The 25876-nt window shown below is 39.9% G+C and overlaps 1 protein-coding gene across 1 annotated transcript in view; it reads left to right on the top strand.

Moving 5' to 3' along the window:
- The window catches only part of antxr1d (ANTXR cell adhesion molecule 1d), a 70838-nt gene that overhangs the window by 30858 nt on the left and 14104 nt on the right, over positions 1-25876 (top strand). The window contains exons 16-17 of the mRNA XM_048616288.1: positions 3726-3890; positions 5259-5339. Of these exons, the coding sequence (XP_048472245.1) occupies positions 3726-3890; positions 5259-5339 (246 nt within the window). The remainder of the gene's footprint in view (positions 1-3725; positions 3891-5258; positions 5340-25876) is intronic.

Below are 25876 nucleotides of genomic sequence, written 5' to 3'. Positions count from 1 at the left end.
TGCCCTATTCTTTTTAACCCCGCTTGCTGAACTTCACAGAGAATATAAGGATATGACTGAGGCAGTGACAGAGTCAGTGGGGCACTGGGGTTGTAATAGTTTCCCTCCCCCCTCATTACTTTGGGGTCAATCAATATTGAATTTTGGGACACTGACAAAGCTAACCAAAATTAACTTTAATTCTGAATCATTTTGCCATTATGAGTCTGGTAATATTGGAGGATGTCATTTACGTATGCTGTGTAATCTTCGTAAAATCAAATCTTCATTCTCCTTCAAGCATTTATCCTTCAGATCAGCCCTCATCTGATATCAGTTTCTGCAAATATGCCCTCAAAATTGGCATTCATTCTTCCATTATTTATTTGTTCATTCTTTCTTTTACTTCTACAGTATATGTGAGAAATCACTCAAACCAACCACAACCACGAAAAATCTTGCCATAATCTGTCTCCATAACAACTTGTTGTATCAACGATTCCAGATAGACCCTTAAACTAATTAAGTTAACATTTAAAACAACCATTTGATTTTGGCACCCACATTAATAATTTATGACCCAACTCTTCCAATCTGTTTTGAAATTCTTGTTTCCTATTTGCTTTTGCACCCTTTTAAGGCCAGTAGCCTTCCCAGCTGAAGCAGCGTAAGTGAGTCTAGGAACCCTTGCATCCAGCAGTGGATGGACCTGGCATTGAAAGCACACACCCTTTTTCCAGCCAGTCTCATACTCCATCTTAACTCCTATTATTTGAGCAGGAGCCATTACAAGAAACATGCTATTCTGTGTAATTTAATAGCTCAATGTTAGGCAAGAGACACATGTGCCTGTGAATGCAATGCTTGTACATAATAGCTGGCTGTAGTAAATGACTGTAAAACTCTTCAGTATTGCTCTATCCAAGTCTAGTTTCTTATGTTACATGGGATAACATAAACATTGGTGCATCAAGTAAAATGCCCTGTTGGAGGCAAAATCTTACTGAGTGCAGGATGCAAGATAGTACAGTAACTGATAGATGATTTGGTACAGATGCCAGGCAATTGGTTGAGGGTTTTGAGTGAATGCGGGTGTCGGGGGAGGTGGGGACTGTTGTGGACGGTCTGATTGATGTCAGATCCAAGGAGAGTCGAAGGGGGTCAGGGAGCAGATCAGTGAGTGTAACTCTTAATTTTTCCTGGCTCTCCTAGTCAGGTAAGTAAGCACCATGTCTTCTTGGTGCCACTGCTGTTGTCTTTTTGCAAACCACACTTGAAGAGTAAAAAAGGGCGACCAACTTGGCTGCCTTACTGTGTGGCTTCTCGCGCTCATTTTTTATAAACATGATCTTGCGCTAGGGTTGGATCAATCACAATCTGCGTTATTGTTGTTATGGTTTGAAATAATCACCATCTTTCTTTCAGAAAGATCCTTTTTTTTGGAATGGTCTCAGAAAACGAGTGCCACTTTGAGTATGGAATATGTCTTTTTGTCCTTTTGAGACAAAGTGGCAGTTTTGAATCCAAATATTTTGAATTTTTGAAAACTTTGATCAAATGCAGTCTGACATGTTGCCAGGAGGGAGAAATCAATGCTGTGAAACAAAGTTTGTAGCAGGTGATTGAATAGAGTGGCCTTGATTTTTTTTCTCATGTTTAACAATGGGAATTTGTAGCTCATCTAGAACTGGAATTCGGGCAAGCAGATTGACAAAACAAATTATTGGAATCTGGTAGAGACTGATGTTAACATATCTTTAAAAAAAGAAATCTCCACAGCACCAGTGGATAGCACATGGTAGACTGGTTAGTAAGGTTAGATTACATGGGATCCAGGGAAATTTAGCCAGTTGGATACAAAATTGGCTTGATGGTAGAAGACAGAGTGTGGTGGTACAGGGTTGTTATTTGAACTGGAGACTTACGATCAGCAGTGTACCACAAGGATCATTTCTGGGTCCACTGTTGATCATCTATAACAACAGTTTGGATGACAATATAGGGGGTATGGTAAATAAGTTTGTGGATGACACCAAAATTGCTGGTATAATGGATTGTGAAGAAAGTTATCTAAAATTTTGATCAGATGGGCCAATGGGCCGAGGAGTGGCAGATAGAGTTGAATTTAGATAAATGTGAGATGTTGCACTTTGTAAAGGCAGACCAGGGCAGAATTTACACAGTTAATGGTAGGGCCCTGGAGAGTGTTGTTGAACAGAGGGACCTAGGGGTGCAGGTTCATTGTTCCTTGAAAGTGGTGTCACAGGTAGACAGGGTGGTAAAGAAGGCATTTGGCACAGTTGCTTTCACTGGTCACAGCATTGTTGTGTTGCAGCTATAGAAGACATTGGTGAGGCCACTTTTAGAATACTGTGTACAATTCTGATCTCCCTGCTATAGGAAGGATGTTGTTCAACTAGAAGGGGTACAGAAAAGATTTACAAGGATGTTGCCAAGACTGGAGGATTTGAGTTATAAGGAGAGGCTGGATAGGTTGGGACTTTTTTACCTGGAGCATCAGAGGCTAAGGGGTGACCTTGTAGCAGTGTATAAGATCATGAGGGGCATAGATAAGGTGAATAACCAAGGTCTTTTTCCAAGGGTAGGGGAGTCCAAAGCTAGACGGCACAGGTCTAAGGTGAGAGGGGAAAAATTTAAAAGGGACCTGAGGAGCAACATTTTCACACAGAGGCTTGTGCGTGTATGAATGAGCTGCCAGAGGAAGTAGTAGAGGTGAGTACAGTTACAACATTTAAAAGATATTTGGACAGGTATATGAATAGGACAAGGTTTAGAGAGTTATGGGCCAAATGCAAGCAAATGGGACTAGTTTAGTTTAGGATACCTAGTCGACCTGGATGCATTGGACTGAAGGGTCTGTTTCCATGCTGTATGACTATACGATTCTGTAAAATATAGCAGTAAGTTTACATTTGTTTTAGTATTTCGAGGAGTCACAAAAACTCACTTTTTTCCCACATGTACTAGTCCACATCTGTTGCCTTCTCTTATTCTGATTCTGCAATTGGAAACAAATTTTCTATATGACTGCACAGATGCTTTTAGTGATGTTTGAACATGTTTGACAAATTCAAAGCATGTTTAATAAGTGGCAAAATGACAACTGAAAACGTTACGTTTACAAATTAACAATACAGCATTCCAACATGTTGTAAAATATTTTATTGTAGTGGCAGTTAACATTTTTTAATTACGCTGTTATTTGTACAATCATGTTTCTGAGCAGTAGTTGACACAAAATAAGACTTGTGTTTTAGAGTATTTGAAGAAAGGAGGTTATGAAAATTATACCTTCCTGATTTTTGGTATAGGCATTTCTTATCAACTCCAGGACTGTCTTGATTCATTTACACAATTTTCAAATAGATACCACATCTCACAAGGAACTTTCAGGACATACTTAAAGTGGAGAAACTTTACGTTTCATGAAGTTTTGAAGTAAATGAAATTTCACCTTTGAAACAAAACTGATGAGAGAATTTTTTTGTCTGCAATTAATGACCATTTTTAAAAAATTAGCTTCTCAGAATTTGTGTTTCAAAGCTACTTGTTCGTGAGATTTGCTGAGCAAATTAATAACTATAAAGAAAAACAGGTATCTTTTCTTCTTTTAAAGAGAAATTGTGCCTTCTAAATGTTGGCTTCTTTTAAAGGGCTTCTTAATTTCCCATACCTCTGGTTTCTTATCGCATTTCAACTTCTGGTTTAAATTTATTTGTGGTCAGGTGCGTTGGGGTGATAAAGGTTCAACTGAAGAAGGTGCAAAATTAGAAAAACCTAAAAATGCAGTAATCAAGATGCCAGATCAAGAGTTTGAACCATTGGATCCTAGACCCTGCAAACCCCGAAGGCCACCACCAGAGCAGAGAAAATGGTATACACCAGTTAAGGTAATTTACTTGTCCTGCTGGGGAATATTATAATGTCTGACTGATTATTAAGAGGAGTAAGATAAACAATTGAATAATTTTGTGTTGCATGATCACCCAAATAGTGCGAACACATGCTATTCTGGTCATGTCACAGACTTTTGTGAATTCTTTTTTAGATAATTTGTTTCTGCACTTTCATGTAAGAAAATTAATCCGTGAGGTTTGAATGAACTTGCAAATTCATGGATAAGAATAATGGTGAAAAATGGTGTAGTGGGAATTGCTTATGGGTACTAAGCAGTTTGAGCTATCTATTAGTATTTGGCCATGTCACTGCTAAGTAATAGTGCAGCATACAGAACATGGAACATACATAAAAAGCTGGTGAGATGGATTTGCGGTCACAAATATACAATGATTCGATAATTATAATTCATTAAGCTTTTTAAAAGTCATAATTTCTAACTTAAAACCTGGTTATCGTGTTTCCCTAATCTGTAATACTTTGAAAGTAGTATCTATGAAACAGTGAACAAATTTATGATGAATTTGTGTATTTAAAAAACGCTTCTGAGTAGCATTTAAAATATAGTCACTATATTATTGTAGAGTTTTCATTTCACCTTTGATCAATGTATAAAGAATATATATGAAATATTTAACACTTTGACTGCGTATGTAAGTCCTATAAACTTCCAAACACAAGTCATTATTGAACTATGCAGTATTAAAAGTAATGGTGAACAGTCCCATATGATGTTAATGTGTGCAGTGTTTTTTGAGTTGGCTGTGTTTGCTGCCATTGCAGCAGTAGGGGGATGTCTCTTTGAAGTCACTTCCAGTATTGACACAGAATTAGTGTAATGGCTTCATATTTAAAGTTGATTTCATGTAGCAGCCTAGAACCCCTGAAATGAATTAGAATACCCAGAGGAGAGCTCAGAAAGAGCCTTCGGTGCCCTCACCTGCTTCACTTGTTGCTCCATGCTCTGAGTGAAGTGGCGAGCTGGGCAGTGGGGAGAGTGGCGAAGGGGATAGCCAGCAGGCTGGTGAGGGGAGCAGCTGGAGAGCTGAGTGTGCGGGCAGCAGAAAGACAAGGGGTGCATCAAGGGAGACAGTCAGTGAGACAGCCAAGGGAGCAGCCAGCAGCATGGGCTGTGGGGTGATCAGCAGGATGTGAAAGAGAGGCAGCAACAGCTAGTGCATAACCTCTAGTTACAGTTTCACAACGGTGTGAGTGCACAATAATGACCAACCTCCTGTTCAAGTGCATTGGCAGGAGGTCCATCATTTTAAGTTCGTGTTTATTGTTTCTAAAGTGCAAAAGGATAAAGTTTTAAGAAGCAATGATAAATCTTGTTTCTAATATTGTGATAATTTGTCTAGGGAAAATTGGATGCCTTGTGGGCTCTTTTTCGCAGAGGTTATGATCAAGTATCTCTGATGAGGCCACAACCTGGGGATCAGGTAAGATCAGTCATTAGCATATTAATTTACCTGTACAGCACAGAATGATGTATTATTTCTCCTCTGGTGTCTGTACGTAGCAATACTGGTGCAATCAAATAACTAGTAGTATGGTGCCAATTTTGCATTCTTGACGCCTTACATGCAGAAGAAGTAATTAATGACTTCAAAAATGATTACATTTTTTCATCCCTGTAACTAAATAACTTATATATCATAGACTCTTCTATACAGTAAACTTAGAGTGCTCACAGAGGTGCATTTAGTTTTATATAGCTGTGAATTTTATGCAGCAGGTGACTCTTGGACAAAGAATTTAGTCATTAGAAGAGAGTTTGTAATTAATGTTTTTATAATGTCTGGCTGCTCTCTGCGTTTAAGCATGTAGATGAGGACAAAGCACGTACACAAACACGAACAGTGCACTGTCTATGTTCAGGCCAGGACAGCAATTCAGTCCAAGCTAGAATAGGTTTCAGTATACAAAAGTAAAACATTGCAGATGTTGGAAACCTTTAATGAAAACAGATAGTGCTGCAATTACTCAGTAAGCCCAGCAATATCTTCGGAGAGAGAAAGAGAGTTAACATTTCAGGTCAATGACCTTACTAACAGTTTTTGATGAAACACACAACCAAACAAAAATTCTTCAATCATTTAAGCCGTGTTGTGTTAAATTTAACTTGCTTGTTAACAATTTAATTTTCACACATGTGCAGTTAATTATTCATTATCTTTCAAAATCTTGACCTTTCTTAATTCTTTTTTAATTAATACTTTTGTTTGAATTTTGTTTGACTAGTGTTGCAATTTTGGTTAACCATTCTGTTAAATGTGGAATGTCCTGCTTGCCTGGAAGAGAGAAAAGAGCTAACATATTTAAATTTCTCAAGTTGTTTGATGTAAATACCTATCGTATTAGAATGATAAATTCAGTTACAGCAAATTTCAGCACTAACGGTTAGACAAATTTTGAAAATTATTTGTAGATTTTGTAAAACGTAGGTCCAAAATTGTTCAAACTTATACATATTGTTACAGTTTATAAAAAACATTTCTTATAAAAAAAGTTGGAAGTTGCCCTCGTCTTCTCTCTTATATGTGTGTGTATAAAGAGAGAGAGAGAGAGGGAGAGAAAGAAAGACTTCTTATGGTCTGAACTTCTTGTGTGTTGTTGTAGCTGCAGTCATCCAGCTCTGTGGGCTGTATTTCATCACACTCCTGATTTTATGTTTGAGTTTGATTTATTGTTGTCATTTGTACTGAGATACAGTGGAAAGTGTCATTTTGTATGCTATACAGGCAGATTGTACTGTACAAAGTGCTTCAGGGCAGCAGAACAGAGTGCAGAATACAGTATTACAGCTGCAGAGAAAGTGCAGAGAGGGAGATCAAAATTAACATTTGAGAGATCCATTCAAAAGTCTGGTAACAGCAGGGAAAAAGCTGTTCTTGAATCGGTTCGTATGTGTTTTCAACCGTTTATATCTTCTGCCTGACGGATGAGGGACGAAGAGAGTATAACTGGGTAGGAGGGGTCTTTGGTTCTGTTGGCTGCTTTCCCAAAGCAGCAGAAAGTGCAGATGGAATCAATGGATAGAAAGCTGGTTTGTGAGATGCCCTGGGCTGTGTTCACAACTGTCTGTAGTTTCTTGTGGTTTTGGGAAGAGCAGTTACTTTACCATGCTGTGATGCATCCTGACTTGTATCTTGTAGATGGCGGACAGAAAATGGGGAATCAGAGTTACCCTCTGCAGGCTTCCTATCTTCTTGTCATCACAGTCTTTATATGGCTAGTCCAGTTCAGTTTCCTGTCAATGGTAACCCCCAGGTTGTTGAAAATGGGAGATTCAGTCATGGTAGATGATGGTTAGATTATCACTTGTTAGAGAAGGCTATTGCCTGGCAGTCCTGTGGTATGATTGTTAGTTGCTACTTGTCTGCCCAAACCTGGATATTGTCCAGATCCTGCTGCATTGGGAAAGGACTGCTTCAGCATAAGATAAGGAGTCGCAAATGGTGTTGAACATTGTGCAGTTGTCAGTGAACTTCTGACCTTAGCATGGTAATTCTATCTGTTCTTTCAACTCAACAAAGTTCTGTCTAAAAAGCAAAACTGCAGGACAGTCTCTTTTTTTGTGAACTGCATGCTGGGGAAAACAAATATTTTTAAAATCCTGCTATAAAGTATCTCAGGATGTTTTACTAATTTGTTGGTGGTGACTTTTGTAACTTTATTACTACTAAAGCTATAAGGGTTTCAGTTGATTTTTAAACATGTTCTGATTTGGGTAGGATATTGTATTCCTGCCTTTTTGTGTTCTGATTGGAATCTCTTTTATATGAAGTAGGTCAAAGTGAACAGACAAGTTGTATACAGCCAGTATCAGATTGCCAGTTTAGTTTCAGATCAAATTCTGATCCGTGATGTTTCAGAAAGGGAGCAGTTCTATGCTTCCCAGCCCTTGGTTACTTCTGTCGTTCTTAAAATAAAAATGACCACAGATCCTGGCTCAGAAACGTCAGTTTTGTGCTATAAATGGTGTGAATGGATATGCATGTATTGTAAGGCTATTCAGTTTCTTTGTGTGGCAATTATGCAGGATTCCTTAAAGGAACATACTGTGTACCACTCAGAGATAGCAAGAACTGCAGATGTTGGAGTCAGAGACAACACAGTATGGAGCTGGAGGAACACAGCAAGTCAGACAGCATCAGAGGAACGGGAAAGTTGACGTTTTGAGTCGGGACCCTTCTTCAGAAATGGAGAGGGGGAAGGGAGCTGGGAAGTAAATAGAGAGAGGAGGTGTGGGGCTGGGGGAGGTAGGTGGGATGGTGATAGGTGAGTGCAGGTAGGGAGTGGTCGGGATTGGTCAGTGGGATGGGTGGGGCAGATAGGTGGGAGAGAAGATGGACAGGTTGTGTCAGGTCAAGGAGGCGGGGATGAGAGGGAGGGTTGGACATGAGATGAGGCTGGGAGTGGGGAAATTTTAAAACTGGTGAATTCCATGTTTAGATGATCGGGCTGTAGGCTCCCAAGGCGGAATATAAGGTGTTGCTCCTCCAGTTTGTGGGTGGTGTCATTGTGACACTGGAGGAGGTCCAGGATGGAATGTCACCCAGGGAGTGGGAAGGGAAATTAAAATAGTTGGCAACTGGAAGGTGTTGTCATTTGTCATGCTTCTCGTCTTCATCAAAGACTCAGTAGGTGTCACATGCCAGCATCACAGACATCCCAAGAGTGAATGAATTTCAAAAAAATCAAGAAGCTGTAAATTGGATAGCCACATTATGTAGATGCAGAGTTGCAATTCATAGCCTGCCCACACTTGCTCAGGTGGAAATGAGCAGCATGTTAACTGGGGTGAACTCATCTCATTTGGGTGATTGTTAGAGTTATTCTGGTGGCTCCTCCACTGCTCCCCTCTCCTAAATGGTGCCTGTCATTTTGTGTTCTCAAGGGCAATGCTGCTAGCAAATCTTGAGATTCAGCCAGCCTGCTCTTCTTAAAAGCAGGTTACCTTTCTTTAAAATAAAACACACAAGTAACTGATGGCTTCACTGATAACAGCTTATCTTCTGATCCTCTTAAGAATCTATTCCTCGACAATCGACATCAGTTGCTATGTCTTTGGTTGCAACATTTGCTTCATCAATGTTTTTCTATTGACTTTTTCTTTTTTATTCATAGTAACGTAATGTTATTTGGTGAGGTTTTTGCTTCAACCATAGATAACAACAGACTAAAATGAGTTTTGAGATATTGGCAGTGCTATACTGTGACAAACTCCATCATCCCCACAACCACCATAGATTTCTGTAACAAATTGAATTTTTGTTGTGACATTGCAATGACTTGATGAACACACCTACCTTGTTATATTACCGTGGAACATGTTCATGGCTGTCTCAAGAAAACTTGATCCTGTGCTTGAATCCAGAGAAGTTCAAACCATGATTTCTACTTTATAGAAACCCACTATTTGCAACATTAAACATTTTCTTAAACTAAGCTATATCGTGTTGAAGTGGAAGCTTGCACTATTTCTGATGCCATTAAGTGTTATGAAGAATTCTAATATTCCATTTTTCTTTTAGTTATTTGTAACTTTGATCATTTCATGAATTATTAAAGTTTTTTTTCCACTGATTGTCACCATAAATTCTGGACTTTTTTAGATTGGTAACGTGGTGAAAAATTGTTTTTCATCCATTGTTTTTGAAAAATTGATTCTTCCTATTTTACACTGAAACTAGTTCTTGCAAATGGATGTAAATTTTGTGATCCAATTTTCAGAACAAAGATGAAATTGCATACTTTAGGAACATGTATTGCAAATATATTTGATTTGCGTTGGCAAGCAAAGATAATGTAGAAAAATGATTTGATACATATTTTGCTTTAAATCTAATTATCGCTAATTAATGTGTAATAGACTATAGTCATTGCTTCAATTTACAGTTGTCACAAATTTGTTGTTCAAATTTGCTCACAGTTGTGAATACACTAAAACCCTCAGTGTTTTCAAAGATTTGGTAATAGATTGAATGAAAATTGACTTTTGCTTCCAAATTTATGGATTCTTTTTCAGAATCAGCTTTTTCTGTCAGATTTTGTCAAAATAAAAATAGAAAGCAGCTGAAAAGAATATCTTTTTAATTTAAGGTCAAAATTACTTTCGTGATGCTTAATTATTTTTTGCGGTGAGTTCTGAATAAAAGCAGGGACGTTTGCTATAGGAGATGGCTGGGTGCTGGAAAATTGAACTTAGATGATCATCCAATGTCAATCAGGAATCTCCATACTAGTCTAGTTCAGATACTTCAATTTTTTGGATTCAGTGAGTCTGTCAAAATAGCTGTCTCAATTAATCAGAATTGACTTCAAATGCAGACATATGGGAAAATAAAATCCTCAGAAATAAATTGTAAAAAATCAGCCAAGATTATTTTCGGCTTCTTGATTATTGAAAGATCTAGCAAGTTTTTTTCTATTCTCTCTAAAGTGCAGCTTTCTGAAAGACCTAACATTTTCAGATTCTGATGAAATGAAGCAATAGAATAAGGTGCAAAAGAGTCTGGATGCTGAAAATCTAAAATAAATTAGAAAATGCTTGAGGAAGCAGCAGCTCTGTCACTATCTGTGGACAGAGGAACAGAGTTAACATTTCAAGTCCAAAGACGTTTCTCTCAGAACTCCTAGATTTGAATCCCCTGGACAATCTACTGAGCATATCACTGACATGCCTCCACAGCTGGTTGAGAAAGGAATGCAACAGGTCACTGGCAATCAGAGAACTGCCGGTGACCAGGCATCTTCTTAGCCACAGGCAGAAAGCAATTCTATGTTCTCAGCCAAAAGTGACTTTGATGAAATATACAAAGATGCTCAGCAACAATAGGCAGATTGTCAGAGGCAGTGGGTAAATTGAATTGAAGGATGAAGGAGTTCATCAACACTCCCAGTTCTGTGCTGGCTCTGGCACACTTAAGTCCAGTTGGGCTAGATACTGGAATGGACAACCAAGTACGCAAACATTCAGTATCTGCAGTATGTATGCATAGACCTACACTCCATTTCTGTAGTCATAGATGTTCAACATAATTTGCAAGGCAAGAGGGTGAACAATCTCACTTCATGTGCCCCTTCCTTTCAGGGAGACAGGGAAATGTCAGTAAGCAGACAGATGGAATTACAAACCTGGCCCACTGAAGCTTCCTCTCAGGGCACTCCAGAGGTGCCTGCAGTTCCAGTTCCAAAGCAGAGTCATAATAGACTCAAAAATTCAACTCTGTTTCTCTTCTATATTTGCTGCCAGACCTGCTGAGCTTCCCCAGCACTTCCTGTTCTTATTTCAGATTTCCAGCATGAACAGTATTTTGTTTTATTTAAAAGAAGTGGTAATGAACAAAAATTGCTCATCTTTCACAAGTAAGTGATTCCTTAATTGCAGATATCATTAGATGTCAGGGATCCTTGACCATGGCATTGATGAGTGCAGCCAAGACATTATATTTTAATGTGGACAACACTGAGTCTACCAGCAAAGTGCAGGGAGAGTGGTAGCGCCTGCCCTGCATAAATCATCCATGCTTATTCCCACCCTATGATTCCACACATCTCTGTAGGCAGCGTTGGATTCTATCTTTCAGGTTTTCCAGTGAATGCACTGCTTTTCAAGGCTGGGAGGTATACAGTGGGAAATTCACATTCCCACTTGCACTCATATCTCAGTGGCCTGCAAAGGGAAGTTGCACAAAGTACAGCCTCTTTCAGATTAAACACTGTGCTCCATATTACTTAAGCATTTTCTGGACAATTTACACAAACTCTGAAACATCGAAAACCAACCAATGATAGAAGAGTTTAAATGATATGCCCCATGATTATTCCCAACCTGCTGCCTATCATGAGGGACTGGACTTTACAGCACTTGGATTCCATCTGCTGACTGGAGCCTTAAAAGCCACCAAGCCTCAATTTTCTGCTGTAAGTTACTGCCCTGTCCCATTGACTGCTGCTTTCTCCTGGACAGTAAGGAGGGCCTGTAGAAGTGGGATCACTTCTAAGGTGGGATCAGCTGAAGACACCACCCAGATAATCACGGTTAAGAAAATCTTTATCATCGACAGAAACGTTCAGGGAGTGCAGAAATAGCCAGCTCCACATGTACTGTGACCTGCTCAGAGGTAACCAACAATATAACACAAGGAAAGGAACTCCAAACCCTTCTGGAAACGGGTTTCAATGAAGCTTTGGCTGAATTCAGTAGTGCATAGTTTTATCATTGTCAGTTTGGATGTCCCTCACAGTTAATGTCCTGGTCTGATCATCATCCTCTGAGAACTGTTCTCAGTCTTCCTATTTTTGTCGGTATCTTGTTATGGACCAGACCAAACCGCCCTCAAAATATTCAGAAAATAACGTAGACTCCAACCATTTCTTATTCTAAAGGTAAATGTAATGTGTTACATTCCAGACACAGTTCGATTGTCGAACTATCGGATTTAAAGCAAAACACACTTTTTCACCCACTATAGTGAAAATACAACAAAAGAAAGAAGAAATTGGAATAACAACTCTTTTGTAAAACTTAACAGAATAATAGATACAGTTGTTATTAATTAACTGTCCCAATATAATAATGGCCCATTAAAACAACCTTGAAAAAAGCACATTCAGAAAACAGATTGTCTCACATGCAACCCTCATAGCAGACAGAGAACTGCAGCTTTTGGCTGTAACTGAGAGAGGGTAAAAATAGCTTCCATTTCTTCAAGATGCCAATAGCAACTGTTGAAAGCTAAATCTAAATTTCTTGATTCTGTGGGAGCTCAGCCACACCCATTCAGGCTGCTTCTACTGTTTCAACTTAAATTTGAGTAACTCTTCTACAATCCTTTTAGCTGTGATACTGCATAATGGATTGGCCTCTGGAAATCTAGCAGACACATCCATTATGGTCAATGAATACTGATTCCCACTTTTTGTTTCAGGTAGGGGTCCTACACAATACATTAAGACCCTTGTAAAAGGTTCCTCAAATGCAGGAATGGATATTAAGAGTTCTAGTTTTATGACTACCTGAGGTATTCCAATTACCTGATACATATGTCTGGTAATATTTAACCACATCCTTATGTAGTCCAGGCCAATAAAAATGTTATTATATTTTGGTTTGAGTTTTTCTTGCTCCCAAATGACCTCCTACTGATATTCATGTACTACCCGCAACACTTCCTTTCTATAACGCACTGGTAATAGAGCTTGATGAACTTCTGCCCATTTCTCATCCGCCTGAATATGTGATGGTCTCCATTTCCTCATCAAGATGTTTTTAAGATAGTAATGTTCTGGTATACTCTCAGATTCTTCTTCTCTGTATGCTTTTTGAAACAACTGCTTTAGTTTTTCATCTTTCTGTTGTAATTCAGCTATTTTCTCTAAACTAAAACTACCCACTTCGTCATCCTCCTGCTTTTATTTTTCTCAACCATTTCATCAAACATAGTCTCTGGCGAATGAATTTCTACTCCCTTTTCTTTGTTCTTTGATTTCTCTTCCTGCTTAAACCTGTGACTCTATGACCTTATTACTACTGCAAAGTCAGGAAAAATTGCAGGATATATTTCCTGTAACAGCTCAGTTGCCTGCCTTTCTACTGGCTTTTCAACCATAGTAGGCATCTCTCCCACCTGTGATTTAATTATATCATTACCAAGGATAAACTGCATTCCTGGAACAAAGAATTTCTCTGTTACTGCTACCACCATTTCTCCACTTTTCACCAGACTCTGCAACTACACTTTATTTAATGGGTCAGTGTTCTTCTCAACATGAATTTTATAGTAATACTCCTTCTGAATTACATATCTCCTCATCTCTCACCATCACAGATTGACTTGCTCCCATATCTCTTAACAATTTTAATTTCTTTGCCTACTCCTCCTGGCAGACATGAGTACACCTTACCCTCGCAAGTAAGCTATTTAAAGAGATCTGGCACTTATTTATCAACCAACCCCTGACCAGTTTGTACATTCTTTTGCAGCTTTTCAGCTTCCACTGTGCTTTCCTTTCCTTTCCTTTACAACTTCAACAAAACTCACTGGCTTATCCTGTTTTCCCACATCCATCTTCCCAGTGCTTTTTCTAAACCACCAACACTGCAAACTTCATGTGGCCTACTTTATTGCAGTGAAAACACCTGAGCTTTTTAACTTATTTTCCCCCTCATGGGTTTTCTTTTTACTGTATGGTAAACTATCTTCAATGAGATCTCCTTTATCCTTGCCACCCGAGAATTTCTCTTTTCCCCAATTTCTATCCCTCACATATTGAAATTGATGTCAGAAGCCAAAGTTTGATTTATGAGCTAACTCCTCATCATTGCCATATCCGCTTGGAATCTCGCAGTTTTAACTCTCTGCTCTTCCACACGAGTTCTCACTACTTCAGGAAGTGAGTTTTTGAACTCCTCCAACATAATCATCTCTCTAAGAGCATCATATGTCTGGTCTATTTTCAATGCCCTTATTCATCTGTCAAAATTACTTTGTTTGATCCTTTCAAACTCGGTGTACATTTGACCAGGTTCCTGAAACATTGTCTGTAGGCTTCTGGTACTAGCTCATATGCAGTTAAGATGGCATTTTTCACCTCATTACACTTCCCAGATACCTCCTCTGATAGTGACGCAAATACCTCACTAGCTCTACCTACCAACTTTGTTTGTATCAATAATACCCACATGGTCGCCTGTTATTTCATTTGTTTAGTCACTTTCTCAAATGGAATGAAAAAGGCTTCTACATCCTTCTCATTGAACTTAGGCAATGTCTGGACATATTTAAACAGATCCCTACCAAGCCTTTGGCTACAATGAGTCTGCTCTCCATCACTCTCCTCATCACTAAGTCCTACTTTTCATCTCTACTTCTGCCATTTTAATTCGACTTTGAGTCCTCAGTTTCAACCTCGGAAGTTCAAAAACTCTCTCTTTCTCCCTTTCTTTTGCGAGGGCCTTCCTCTCCTTTTCTCTTTCCTCTGCTTTCAGTTGTAATTCAAACTGTTTCATTTCCTTTTCTTTCATTTCATTCAGCCAGGGCTATTTTTCTCTTGCCATTGCCTCCAATTCAAGCTGCTTTATTCACAATTGAATTTTAGCCATTTCCAAAGATTCCAATGGCATTCCTGGCATTTGTAAATGCTGTGCAGTTGCAATAACTATTTGCCCTTTTCTCATAGACACAGGCAACCCTAACTCCAACTTTTTCTGCCACGTCCAAAAGTTTTGCCTTGTTTACATTTTGTATAACTCCCAAAGTGACCTCTTCCACCCCCAGGAAACTCCTAGTGACTAAAAGAGCCATTACTACACAAGGTACATCCTGTTTAAACCAAACGAATTCAACACCTGAAATAAAAGATCCTGATACTCACCACTCACTGCGTTTGAGTGCAATAATCCTAAACCCAACCTGGAATTAGAGATTCTGATCATGACAAGAGCCCCCAATTTGTTATGGACCAGACCAAACCTGCTCAAAATATTCAGAAGATAGTCTAGACCCTAACTTTTTCTTCTTTTCAAGGTAAATGTAAGGTGTTGCAGTCCAGATGTAATTTAATTAGTCAAGTTACCAGATTTAAAGAAAAGCACACTTTATTCATCAACTATAGTTAAAATGCAACTAAAAAGAGGGAATTGGAATAACAACTCTCTTGTAAAACTTAACAGAATAATAGATACAGTAACTATTAGTAATTAACTTCCAATATAGTAACATCCCATAAACACACCCTTTGGAAAAGGGCAAATTCAGATAACCTATTGTCTTCCATGCAATTCCAGTAGCAGGAAGAGGAACCCTCAGCTTTAGGCTGTAAACGAGAGAGGGTAAAAATTGCTTTGGCTTCTTCAAGATCCCAAAAGCAACTGCTGAAAACTAAAGCTAAAATCACCCATCCAGGCTGCTTCTATTGTTCCAACTTAAAAAAAAACTCCAAGGCCTCACAAGCTGTTTACTTTATTGGCTTTCCAAATAGACAACTCATCAACTTTGTCTTAAAACCTCTGTTGTAAAAACAAAGGGCAAAATAACCTCTTAAAGCCATTTTATCATCACAAACTGTGTTCCCCCCACATATTGGCTCTGGTTTTGAAGGTACAGTGTGCCATGATGGGGTGTGGCAAACCCTTTCTGGGCAGTATTGCAGGATCTTGCCAGAGTGATCCAGGCACCAAAGTGGCATGACAACGATGCCAAAGAGGCATCAAATTCTTTATCTTAAGGAGGCCTGTGGTCAGTTCCACTGTTGCCTGGTAGAAGGTTGGGAGGTGTTATACCTCTGATTTGCAGCGGTCTGAGGGGTTTGTAAAAGAGTCATCAGCCATGTATGGCCATGTATGGACCTTGAAAGGACACATGACAGCTCTCCAATATGTATACATCATGGCACTTCCCAAGACACCTGGCGCACACCTTCAGAATCTGGCCACTCTGATCAGAAGTAAGTTGGGCATTGATGGACTGGAAGCCTTTTCGATGGCTCTGCAGGTTGGTGATGGGGACCTCTCAAAGTTACAAGGGTGCAGTCTTTATTGGCCTGGACCTGGGGGATGTCAGTGATGTTGGAGAATCCCACTAACCGGGCTGCTTGACTCTCCTCATCATGGGGGATGGTTAGAAACTGTTACAATCCGGAGAACACCTGTGACTCCCTGGATGCATTTGTGGGCCAAAGATTGGCAGGTGCCAAACAGGCTCACAGTTGCTCCTTGGAACGAGCTGACTGGCATAATAATCCAGGCTCAATGAGCACCAGGATGGGATGGCCACCCATTCCTTTTGAGAGTAGCTCTAGCAGATGACACAGCCTGGTGATAATAGCCCAGGACATTTCCTCTGTGAGCACTGGTTCTCTGACAGCTATAGATAAACGCGGGGGGATGGAGCAGTAGATTCAGGGTCTAGTCATTCCCCTACGCCACCCTGGGGGATCATCAGCTACTGGTTTACCCTCTTGTGCATCAGCCACTGGAAGTTCTTCTTCTTTCTGGGTTTGGTAATAGCATTGTAATTGATGTTTTATTCAATGCTGCTGTCTGATTTCTAACAATGCCACAAGGAATCCTCCGAGCACATGTTCCATCTTGTATGAGTGATCGGATAATCTGTGGGGAATGTCAGAAATAGAACAGCATGTCAGTAACAATTCCAGTGATTGCTCATGTCAATCACTACGCAGGGACACGTTGTGGGCTCACATATTTTTGAGTCATGGAGGCATTGTGTCATAGAGGTAGTTTAGGAAAATTCTTTATAAGATCCTATTGGGTATATTTAGCTCCCCTCAAGTTTAGACTGTTTTACCCTACCTGACTTTGAGAAATTGTTGAACAAAACTATCATTACACCAGAGATAGTAGGAACTGCAGATGCTGGAGAATCCGAGACAACAAGGTGCAGAGCTGGATGAACACAGCAGGCCAAGCAGCATCATAGGAGCAGACTCTATCATTACACCAGTCTGAGTTTGCTGCCATTTCTGCTAACTCATCCTTCACTACCCATCAAATGGAAATACCCTTAGGCAGGGCTAGATCTGCAGCATATTACTCTCCCACCTATCTTTTCCACACTACTTTCCGAGTCCAGTTGGTGAACTAGGGAAGAAGACCTAAAGGAATGGTAAGAAAGAGTTTTGATGAGATGAGAGAGAGAGAAAGAGAGAGAGAAGGCCTGGTGTAGACCTCTTTCCAAATGTTTATCTACTTCAAGCCATTCTCAGCCAAGGCACTCTGAAACTGCTGATTTACTGTGCAGAGCACTTGAATGCTGCTTCCTAACTCAGGTGACATAACAGACAGCTTGGTGCCACATTGCTGTGATTTTCCTGGAAGTAGTTGGTGCACGTCCAATGGGAGCCTGTCATGGACTCTTAACAAAAAACAATGCAGCACAGGAATAGGCCCTTCAGTCCTGCGGAACACCATTAGTCACAGCTCTCCATTCTGAAAAGCATCCTTCCACCACTACCTTCTGTCTCCTGTGATGAAGCTAGTTCTGTATCCATCTTGTCAGCTCATCCCTGATACCATGTAGCTTTACCTAGTGTACCAGTCTGCCATGAGGAACTGTGTCAAAGGCTTTATTGAAGTCCATGTAGACAACATCAACCACTTTTCTCTCATGAATCATCTTTGTCACCTCCTCAAAAACCTCGATCAAATTAGTGAGGCACAACCTCCCCCGTACAAAACCATGCTATCTATTGCTAATAAGTCCATTTGCTTCTAAATGCATATAGATCTTATCCGTAAGAATCTTTTCCAGTAATTTCCCTACCACCGATGTTAGGCTCACAGACGTAATTTCCTGGATTATCCCTGCTACCCTTCCTAAACAATGGGACGACCTTGCCTGTTCTCCAGTCCTCTGGGACCTCAACTGTAGCCAAAGAGGATACAATGATGTCTGACAATGCTCCAGCAATTTGTTCTCTTGCTTCCCTCAATATTCTGGGTTCGATCCTGTCAGGACCCAGGGACTTATATACCTTAATACATTTTAAGATGGACAATAATAGCAATTTGTCTTAGAAATTCAACAACTCCCATCCCTGAGATCATCCTCCACCATTCCCTCTCTTTGGTGAATACCGACACAAAGTATCTGTTTAGGACCTCACTTACCTTTTCTGGCTCCACACATAGCTTCCCTCATTTATCTTTGAGTGGGATACCCTCTTGCTTTTTAATATGTATAAAAAGACTTGGGATTCTCCTTAATCCTGTTTGCAAACAACTTTTCATGGCTACTTTTAGCCTTTCTAATTCCTTGTTTAAGTTCTTTCCTACTTTCCTAATATACTTCAAGGGCTTCATCAGTTTCCAACCTCCTAGACCTAGACCTCCCTTTTTCTTTTTGACCAAGATCATAACATCCCTGGTAATTCAAGGTCCACTTAACTTGGCATACCTATCCTTCATTCTAGCAGAACTGTGCCGCTCTTGAACTCTTATCATCTGCTGTTTGAAATAATCCCACATGTCTGATTTGGATTTACCCTCAAACAGCCACTTCCAATCTCAATTCTCCAGTTCCTGCCTAATAGTGTTGTAGTTCGCCCCGCAATTTAACACTTTCACTGCTGTTATCCCTATCTGTCAATATCTTAAAACGCAAGGTATTATGGTCACTACTCTTGAAATGCTCCCCCACTGAAACTTCACTCACCTGGCCAGGCTCATTTCCAAAAACCAGGTCCATTATAACCCCATCCCTGTTTGGACTGTTTACACACTGTGTGAAGAAGCCCTTCTGAATGTTCCTTACAAATTCTGCCCAATCCAAGCTCCTAGCACAAAGTGAGTCCGTTTCAATATAGGGTAAGTTAAAATCATTGACCACAACAACCCTGCTGTTTTTACATCTTTCTAAAATCTGTCTACATATTCCCTCCTCTATCTCCAGCTGGCTGTTGGGAGGCCTGTAGTATAGCCCCAGCATTGTGATTTCACCTTTCCTGTTCCTAAGTTCTACCCATACTGCTTCGCTGTACGAATCCTCTGCTGTACCCTCCCTCAATACAGCTGTAAGATACTCCTTTACAGTAATGCAACTCCCTTATCCCTTTTACACCCCTTCTATCACAACTGAAACATCTAAATTCTGGGGGACATTCAGCTGCCAGCCTTGTCCCTCTTTCTGCCAAGTCTCTGTAATTGCAGTAATGTCATAATTCCAAGTACTAACCAAAGCTCTAAGTTCATCTATCTTGCCTATTATGCTTCTCACATTGAACACCCTAACACCTTAACCCAGGAAACTGGCTCATAATGGGTCAGGGTAGAAGAGCTTTAGAGGTAGGATCAAACAATCTAATACTTCCTTACTCTTTTTAAAATAATGCTGTGTGATCTTTTACACCTACCTGACAGGGCATTCAGAGCTTTGGTTTGACATCCCATCTGAAAGATGTCACCTTCTTCAATACTGCACTGGAGTGTCAGTCTGGACTTTTATATTCACGACCAGGAGGTGCGCTTGAACCCAAAACTCAGAAGCAAGAGTGCTACCATCTGAACCCCCAGTTAAAATCAATGAGTTTCCTTATAACCATTCTATTGACAAATCCTCAAATGACCAACTCTTTGTACATGGTGCCAGGAATGACTGTACAGTGTGTGTTACTAGATTCAGTTCTTATATTACTTATTTGCAGCACAATCTTTTTATCTCATAATTTTACAGCAAATGGTAATCACAGAAGCTAAAATCAGTGCATTCCTAATGATCAAATACATAACACATCTCTTGCTCATTTTCTATAGAAGAATTTAGTTTCCGATTTCAGTCAGCTCTTTCATAATTTATGGATCTATTCCTTCCTCTTGTAAGTACAGCCTATTGAGCTTTCTGAATAGGCTGTATCATCCAGCTGTATTCTGTAATGTGCATCCTGTCGCACATACAGATTCTATTTAATAAGCCCACTTCTTTCTTTTGCCAACTTATCACAACGGATACATTAGGACTTCTGTTTGGATGTAACCTCCTTAAAGATTCACAAAATAATCATTGAAGGAAAACAGTTTGAATTAAAGTGAACACATTTAGATGGTAAAAGAATAGTCTATTATGTGCAAAAAAAAAATAAAAGCAACTAGTGAGTGATTGGCAGGAAACTGCCAAAAGTGAATATCTCTTGATATAAAAAAAAACCTTTTGCATGACTCCCAGCTGCAGGATTATGTATATGCTTTGATGTTCTTCAAAACAGGGATGTGGCTGTCCACCAATATTTACAGAGTGGAAAACAAGTAATCAGGATCACAACATGTGTTTAAAGTAATACATGATGTCAGTGATTAAAAATAAAAATTCTCAAAGGTCAGTAGTGGACCAGTTTCCTTCCATGAATCAGGTGATTCAGCAGTCATGACACGTGAAGCTTATGATGTGGTTCTGCTTGTATTTTAGCAAAAACACTGAAAGTAAGCAAAATTCATTTTCAAACTATTCTCACACATGCCCGTCGAGCCTCTCAAGGGAATGTGCAAAAACAGAAGACTCTTCTATTTTGTTAAGTGAATTTAAAAAAATTTTCCCAGCAACTTTCTACCAAGAAAAATACATATGACATATTGACAGACTAGGTAGGTATGTGACCACAGTGTTAGCAGTTTGCATATGTTTTCAATCTGCAAACAAATGCTAACTGTATGAATGAAACTTTAAAACCAGGACTCCTGAGAGGAAAAGCAACAGTTTTTGTTAACTAGAAGCTTTAATGAATTTAATTTATCTTAATCAACCTCTTAAGGCATGTTGTGATGCACCTCTGGGACAGTGGGACTTGAACCCAGGTCTCATGGACCCCATGTAGAGACACTACCACTTGTGTATTTAATTTGATTTAATGATGAAACTTGTGCCATTTCAATAAAATTACATGTAATCAGCCTTATTAGTTATTTATTGAAGTTTAGAATTATTTATTAACAAAGAGAATCTCATTCAAGCATACATACAAAGGACAAGAGTAGGTCTTGCAGCCTTCTTTGAGCCTAGTCTGACATTCAATAAGATCATGGCTGATCTGATTTTAACCTCAACTCTACATTCCTGCATATAGAGTCATAGAGTCATACACCACGGAAACAGACTCGTTGGCCCAAATCGTCCATGGCAACCAGGTTTCCTAAAGTGAACTCGTCCTATTTGCCTGCGTTTGGTCCATATCCCTCTAAACCTTTCCTATCCATGTACCTATCCTAATGCCTCTACCACTTTGGCAGCTCATTCCATATATGCACCAGCCCCTCAAGTCTCTTTTAACTCTTTCCCCTCTCACCTTAAAACTATGCTGTATGGTTTTGGACTCCCCTACCCTGGGGAAAAGACTTTGGTTATTCACCTTATCTATGCTCCCCCCTCCCCCCTCCCCCCTCCTGATTTTATAAACTTCTAGAAGGTCACCCCTCAGCCTGCTAAACTCCGGGGGGAAAAAGTCCCAGCCTATCCATCTCTCTTTATAACTCAAACCTTCCAGTTTTGGTAACATCCTTGTAAATCTTTTTTGCACCCTTTCCAGTATAATAAATCCTTCCATAGCAGGGTGACCATAATTGTATGCAGTACTCTAAATGTGTCTTGTACAGCCTTAACATGATGTCCCAACTCCTGTATTTAGTGCTCTGACCGGTGAAGGCAAGCGTGTCAAATGCCTTCTTCACCACCCATCTACCTGTGACATCATTTTCAAGGGACTGTGTACCTGCATCCCTTGGTTTCTCTGCTTGACAACAGTCCCCAGGGCCCTACCATTAACTGTGCAAATCCTGCCCTGATTTGTCTTACCAAAATGCAACACTTCGCATTTATCTGAATTGGACTCTGTCTGCCATTCTTCAGCCCACTGACCCAGTTGATCAAGATTCTCTTGTACTCTTAGATAACATTCTTCGCTATCCACTATACCACCAATTTTGGTGTCATCCTCAAACTTGCTAACCATGCCTCCTATATTCTAATCACCGATGAACAACAGTGAACCCAGCACTGAACCTTGCAGCACACTGCTGGTCACAGGCCTCCTATCTGAACAACAACCCTCTACCACCACCCTCTGTCTCCAACAATCAAACCAGTATTGTATCCAGTTGGCTACATCTCCCTGGATCCCATGTGATTGAACCTTGCTAACCAGTCTACTGTGCAGAACCTTGTCTCAGGCCTTACTGAAGTCCACATAAACAATGTCTACTGCTCTGCCTTCCTCTGTCTCCTTGGTCACCGCTTCAAAAACCCGTATCTAGTAATCTTTCATCCTCTTGGTACTCAAGAACCTAACTACCTCCACTTTAAAAATAGTTTATCAAGAATCTTGTCTGTTACTTTAAAACTTTTGTGGCTTGAACAAGCAGTGTTGCCAGTTCTTAGACTGGCAAGTCAATATGGAGTGTGACTTTACATGTAAAGTTCTTGAATCTGTGTTTGGATAATGTAGACAAAGCACACAATACCTACCATTAGCTGCTCTGATAAGGTGATCATAGACCATCTTGAAATAATATAGTCTAACTAGGTAGGAAATACTAGGATATTGTCCTAATGACGGTGAAGGAATATATATAGGGCCAAATCAAGATGTGTATGACTTGGCAGGGAACCCATGATAGTGCTCCAATGCTACGTTTTCATACGTTGCAATTGTCAAGCTGTGAGATCGAAATAAGCTTAGTGAGTTGCTGTAGTATGACCTATAGATAGTACACAGTGCAGTTCATAGCGCAAATGGTGCTGAAAAAGTGAATATTGAATCCAGTGGCAGGAATACCAATCAAGTGAATGGACTGTATTATCTTAGATGGTATCAAATTTCGTAAGTGCTATTGTGGTTATCCATATCCAGGTGAGAATTCCACCTTTCTTGTGACTTCAACTGTGTAAGCAGTGGAAAAGGTTTTGGGGATCAGGAGTTGAACACCACATCATTAAGGAGCCAGCCTTTTCCCTTGTCTCTTACAATTCACTATTGTATCACTTGACTGTACATCGCCAAGTGTCAAGTTGTCCAGCTCGTTAACATGGTTTTACATTAAAGTTTGGATGAAATTGTAGGTAAACTAAACATTTATCACAAGTACAACAGGGAGAAAGAAAGAAATACCTTCAAATAACACAGTTTACGAACACTGGATGACTCAAAGCACTTTGCAGCCAGTGAAGTTCTTTTGAAGTGTGGTCACTGTTGTAATGTTCTGAGGAAGGGTCACCGGACCCGAAACGTTAACTCTGTTTTCTCCTTCACAGGTGCTGCCAGATCTGCTGAGCTTTTCCAGCAGCTTTGTTTTTGTTCCTGATTTACAGCATCCGCAGTTATTTCGGTTTTTATTCACTGTTGTAATGCATTGGCTAATTTGTGCACCGCAAGCTCCCACAAACAGTAATGTGATAATGACCAGATAATCCATTTCTGTGATGTTGATTGTGGAGTCGATGGTGGGAGGATATCGGGTATAATTTCACTGCTATTCTTCAAAATGCTGCTTTGGGATCTTTTACATCCATCGGGGAAGATGGGATCTCATTTTAAAGTCTCATTAGAAAGACAGCATTTCAAACAATGCAGCACTGTCCCAGCACCTTGCTGGAATTTAATTCTAAATTTGTGCACGGAAGCTCTGAACACTTGAATCTAAAACCTTATGAATATCAGCCAACAGTGTACTAACCGAGTTACCACTAGACAGAACCATGACATAAATTGTCTTACTCTCTCTCTTTCTCATTTATTCACTCTTTTCTGTTTATACATCTGTCTGTTAGTTTGTCTCTCTCTCTCTCTCACACGCTTCTACCTGTCTTTCACTTTATCCAACTGAACTCCATTATTTTTATCCATTTCTATTAACTTTGTTTCTGTAGATAATCTTACAGTGATCATTGTATTAGAAGGTAATGATAGAAAAGGACAATAGGCAACCAGATTAAGAATAAACCCTTGGGAGACAGTTGACTTCAATGAGGCAAGAGTGGCGTTGAGCCAGACACACTGGAATAAAACATTGATGGGAAAACCGTAGCTGAACAACAGGCTCCCTTTAAAGAGGAGATTGTTCAGGTACAGTCAGAATATATTCATAGAATCCCTACAGTGCAGAAGCGGCCATTTGGCCCATTGAGTCCACACTGAACCTCCAAAGAGCATCTCACCCGCACCCAATCCCTGTAACTCTGCATTTCCCATGCCTATTCTGCCTATGTACCCATCCATGGACATAATGGGCATGTTTAGCATGGCCAGCCCAAATAACCTGCACATCTTTGGACTGTGGGAGGAAACCAGAGCACCCAGAGGAAATCCACGCAGATATGTAGAGAATGTGCAAACTCAACATAACCGTTGCCTGAGGGTGGAATCTAAACCTGGACCCCTGGCACTGTGAGGCAGCAGTGTTAACCACTGTGCCACCCCTATATTTTCTTCAAATTCTTTCGGAAGAGAACAGGAAGGCAAACAAGTTCATCCCTGGATAAAAAAAGGAACATAGAAATTAAAATAAAGAAGAAAGAAGTGTGAGCTTACAACAAATGGCAGGTAGGAAATGCAATTGAGAACCAAGAGGAATACAGAAAGTTCAGTGGAAAGGTGAAACAACATATTAAAGAAGCAAAGACAAATTGTGAGAAAAGACTGGTAGCCAACATAAAGGGGAGTCCCAAAATCTTCTATTGGCATGTCAGTAGCAAAATGGGCGTGGGATTGGGGTAAAAGGAAGAATGGGCCAATTAGAGGCCAAAAGTTATATTTAGACGTTGAAGCAAGAGACATGTCTGAAGTGTTAAGTGAATATTTTACAACATTTTTACCAAGGAGGTAGGTGACAGAGGAGGAATCTCCATCATTAGAAGGGTTCAATATTGATAAGGAGGAAATATCAGATATGCTTTCAATACTCAAAGTGAACATGGCACTGGGACCGGAGGAGACGCATCCATAGATATTGAAGATATTGGGAGTGCAAATTGCAGAGGCATTGGGCATACTTATTTGGCATCCCTTAGAGTTTATGGAAGTGCCAGAACACTGGAGAATTGTAGATATTACAGTCTTATTCAAAAAATGTTTTACATAGCCCAGAAATTGCAGGACAATTAGTTTAACTTCAGTATTGGGGAAGCTTTTAAAAGCAATAATTCAGGATCAAATCACATAGAACAAAAGGTGGGTTGGTTAGAAAGGGCCAGTATGGATTTCCCAAGAAGCAATTGTATTTGACTACCTTGCAGGAATGTTTTGAAGAGATAACAAAGGGTCAGTAAGGATAGTATTCTTGATATGGTAAACATGGACTTTTGAAAAGCATTTGATACAGTGTCACCTGAAATAACTCCACAGAGGCCAGTATCCCATCACCAAGTCACCTTTTATTTACACGTGGAGAGTTCTTGACACTGTTCCAGCTCCCTCAGAGCTAGCTGTCCGAGTGAATGGGATGTCTGACACTCTTGTTTATATCTGT

This window comes from Rhincodon typus, chromosome 34 (assembly GCF_021869965.1).
Source record: "Rhincodon typus isolate 14 chromosome 34, sRhiTyp1.1, whole genome shotgun sequence".
In the NCBI taxonomy this organism is placed as follows: Eukaryota; Metazoa; Chordata; class Chondrichthyes; order Orectolobiformes; family Rhincodontidae; genus Rhincodon; species Rhincodon typus.
This window is presented reverse-complemented; position numbering and strand designations above follow the sequence as displayed.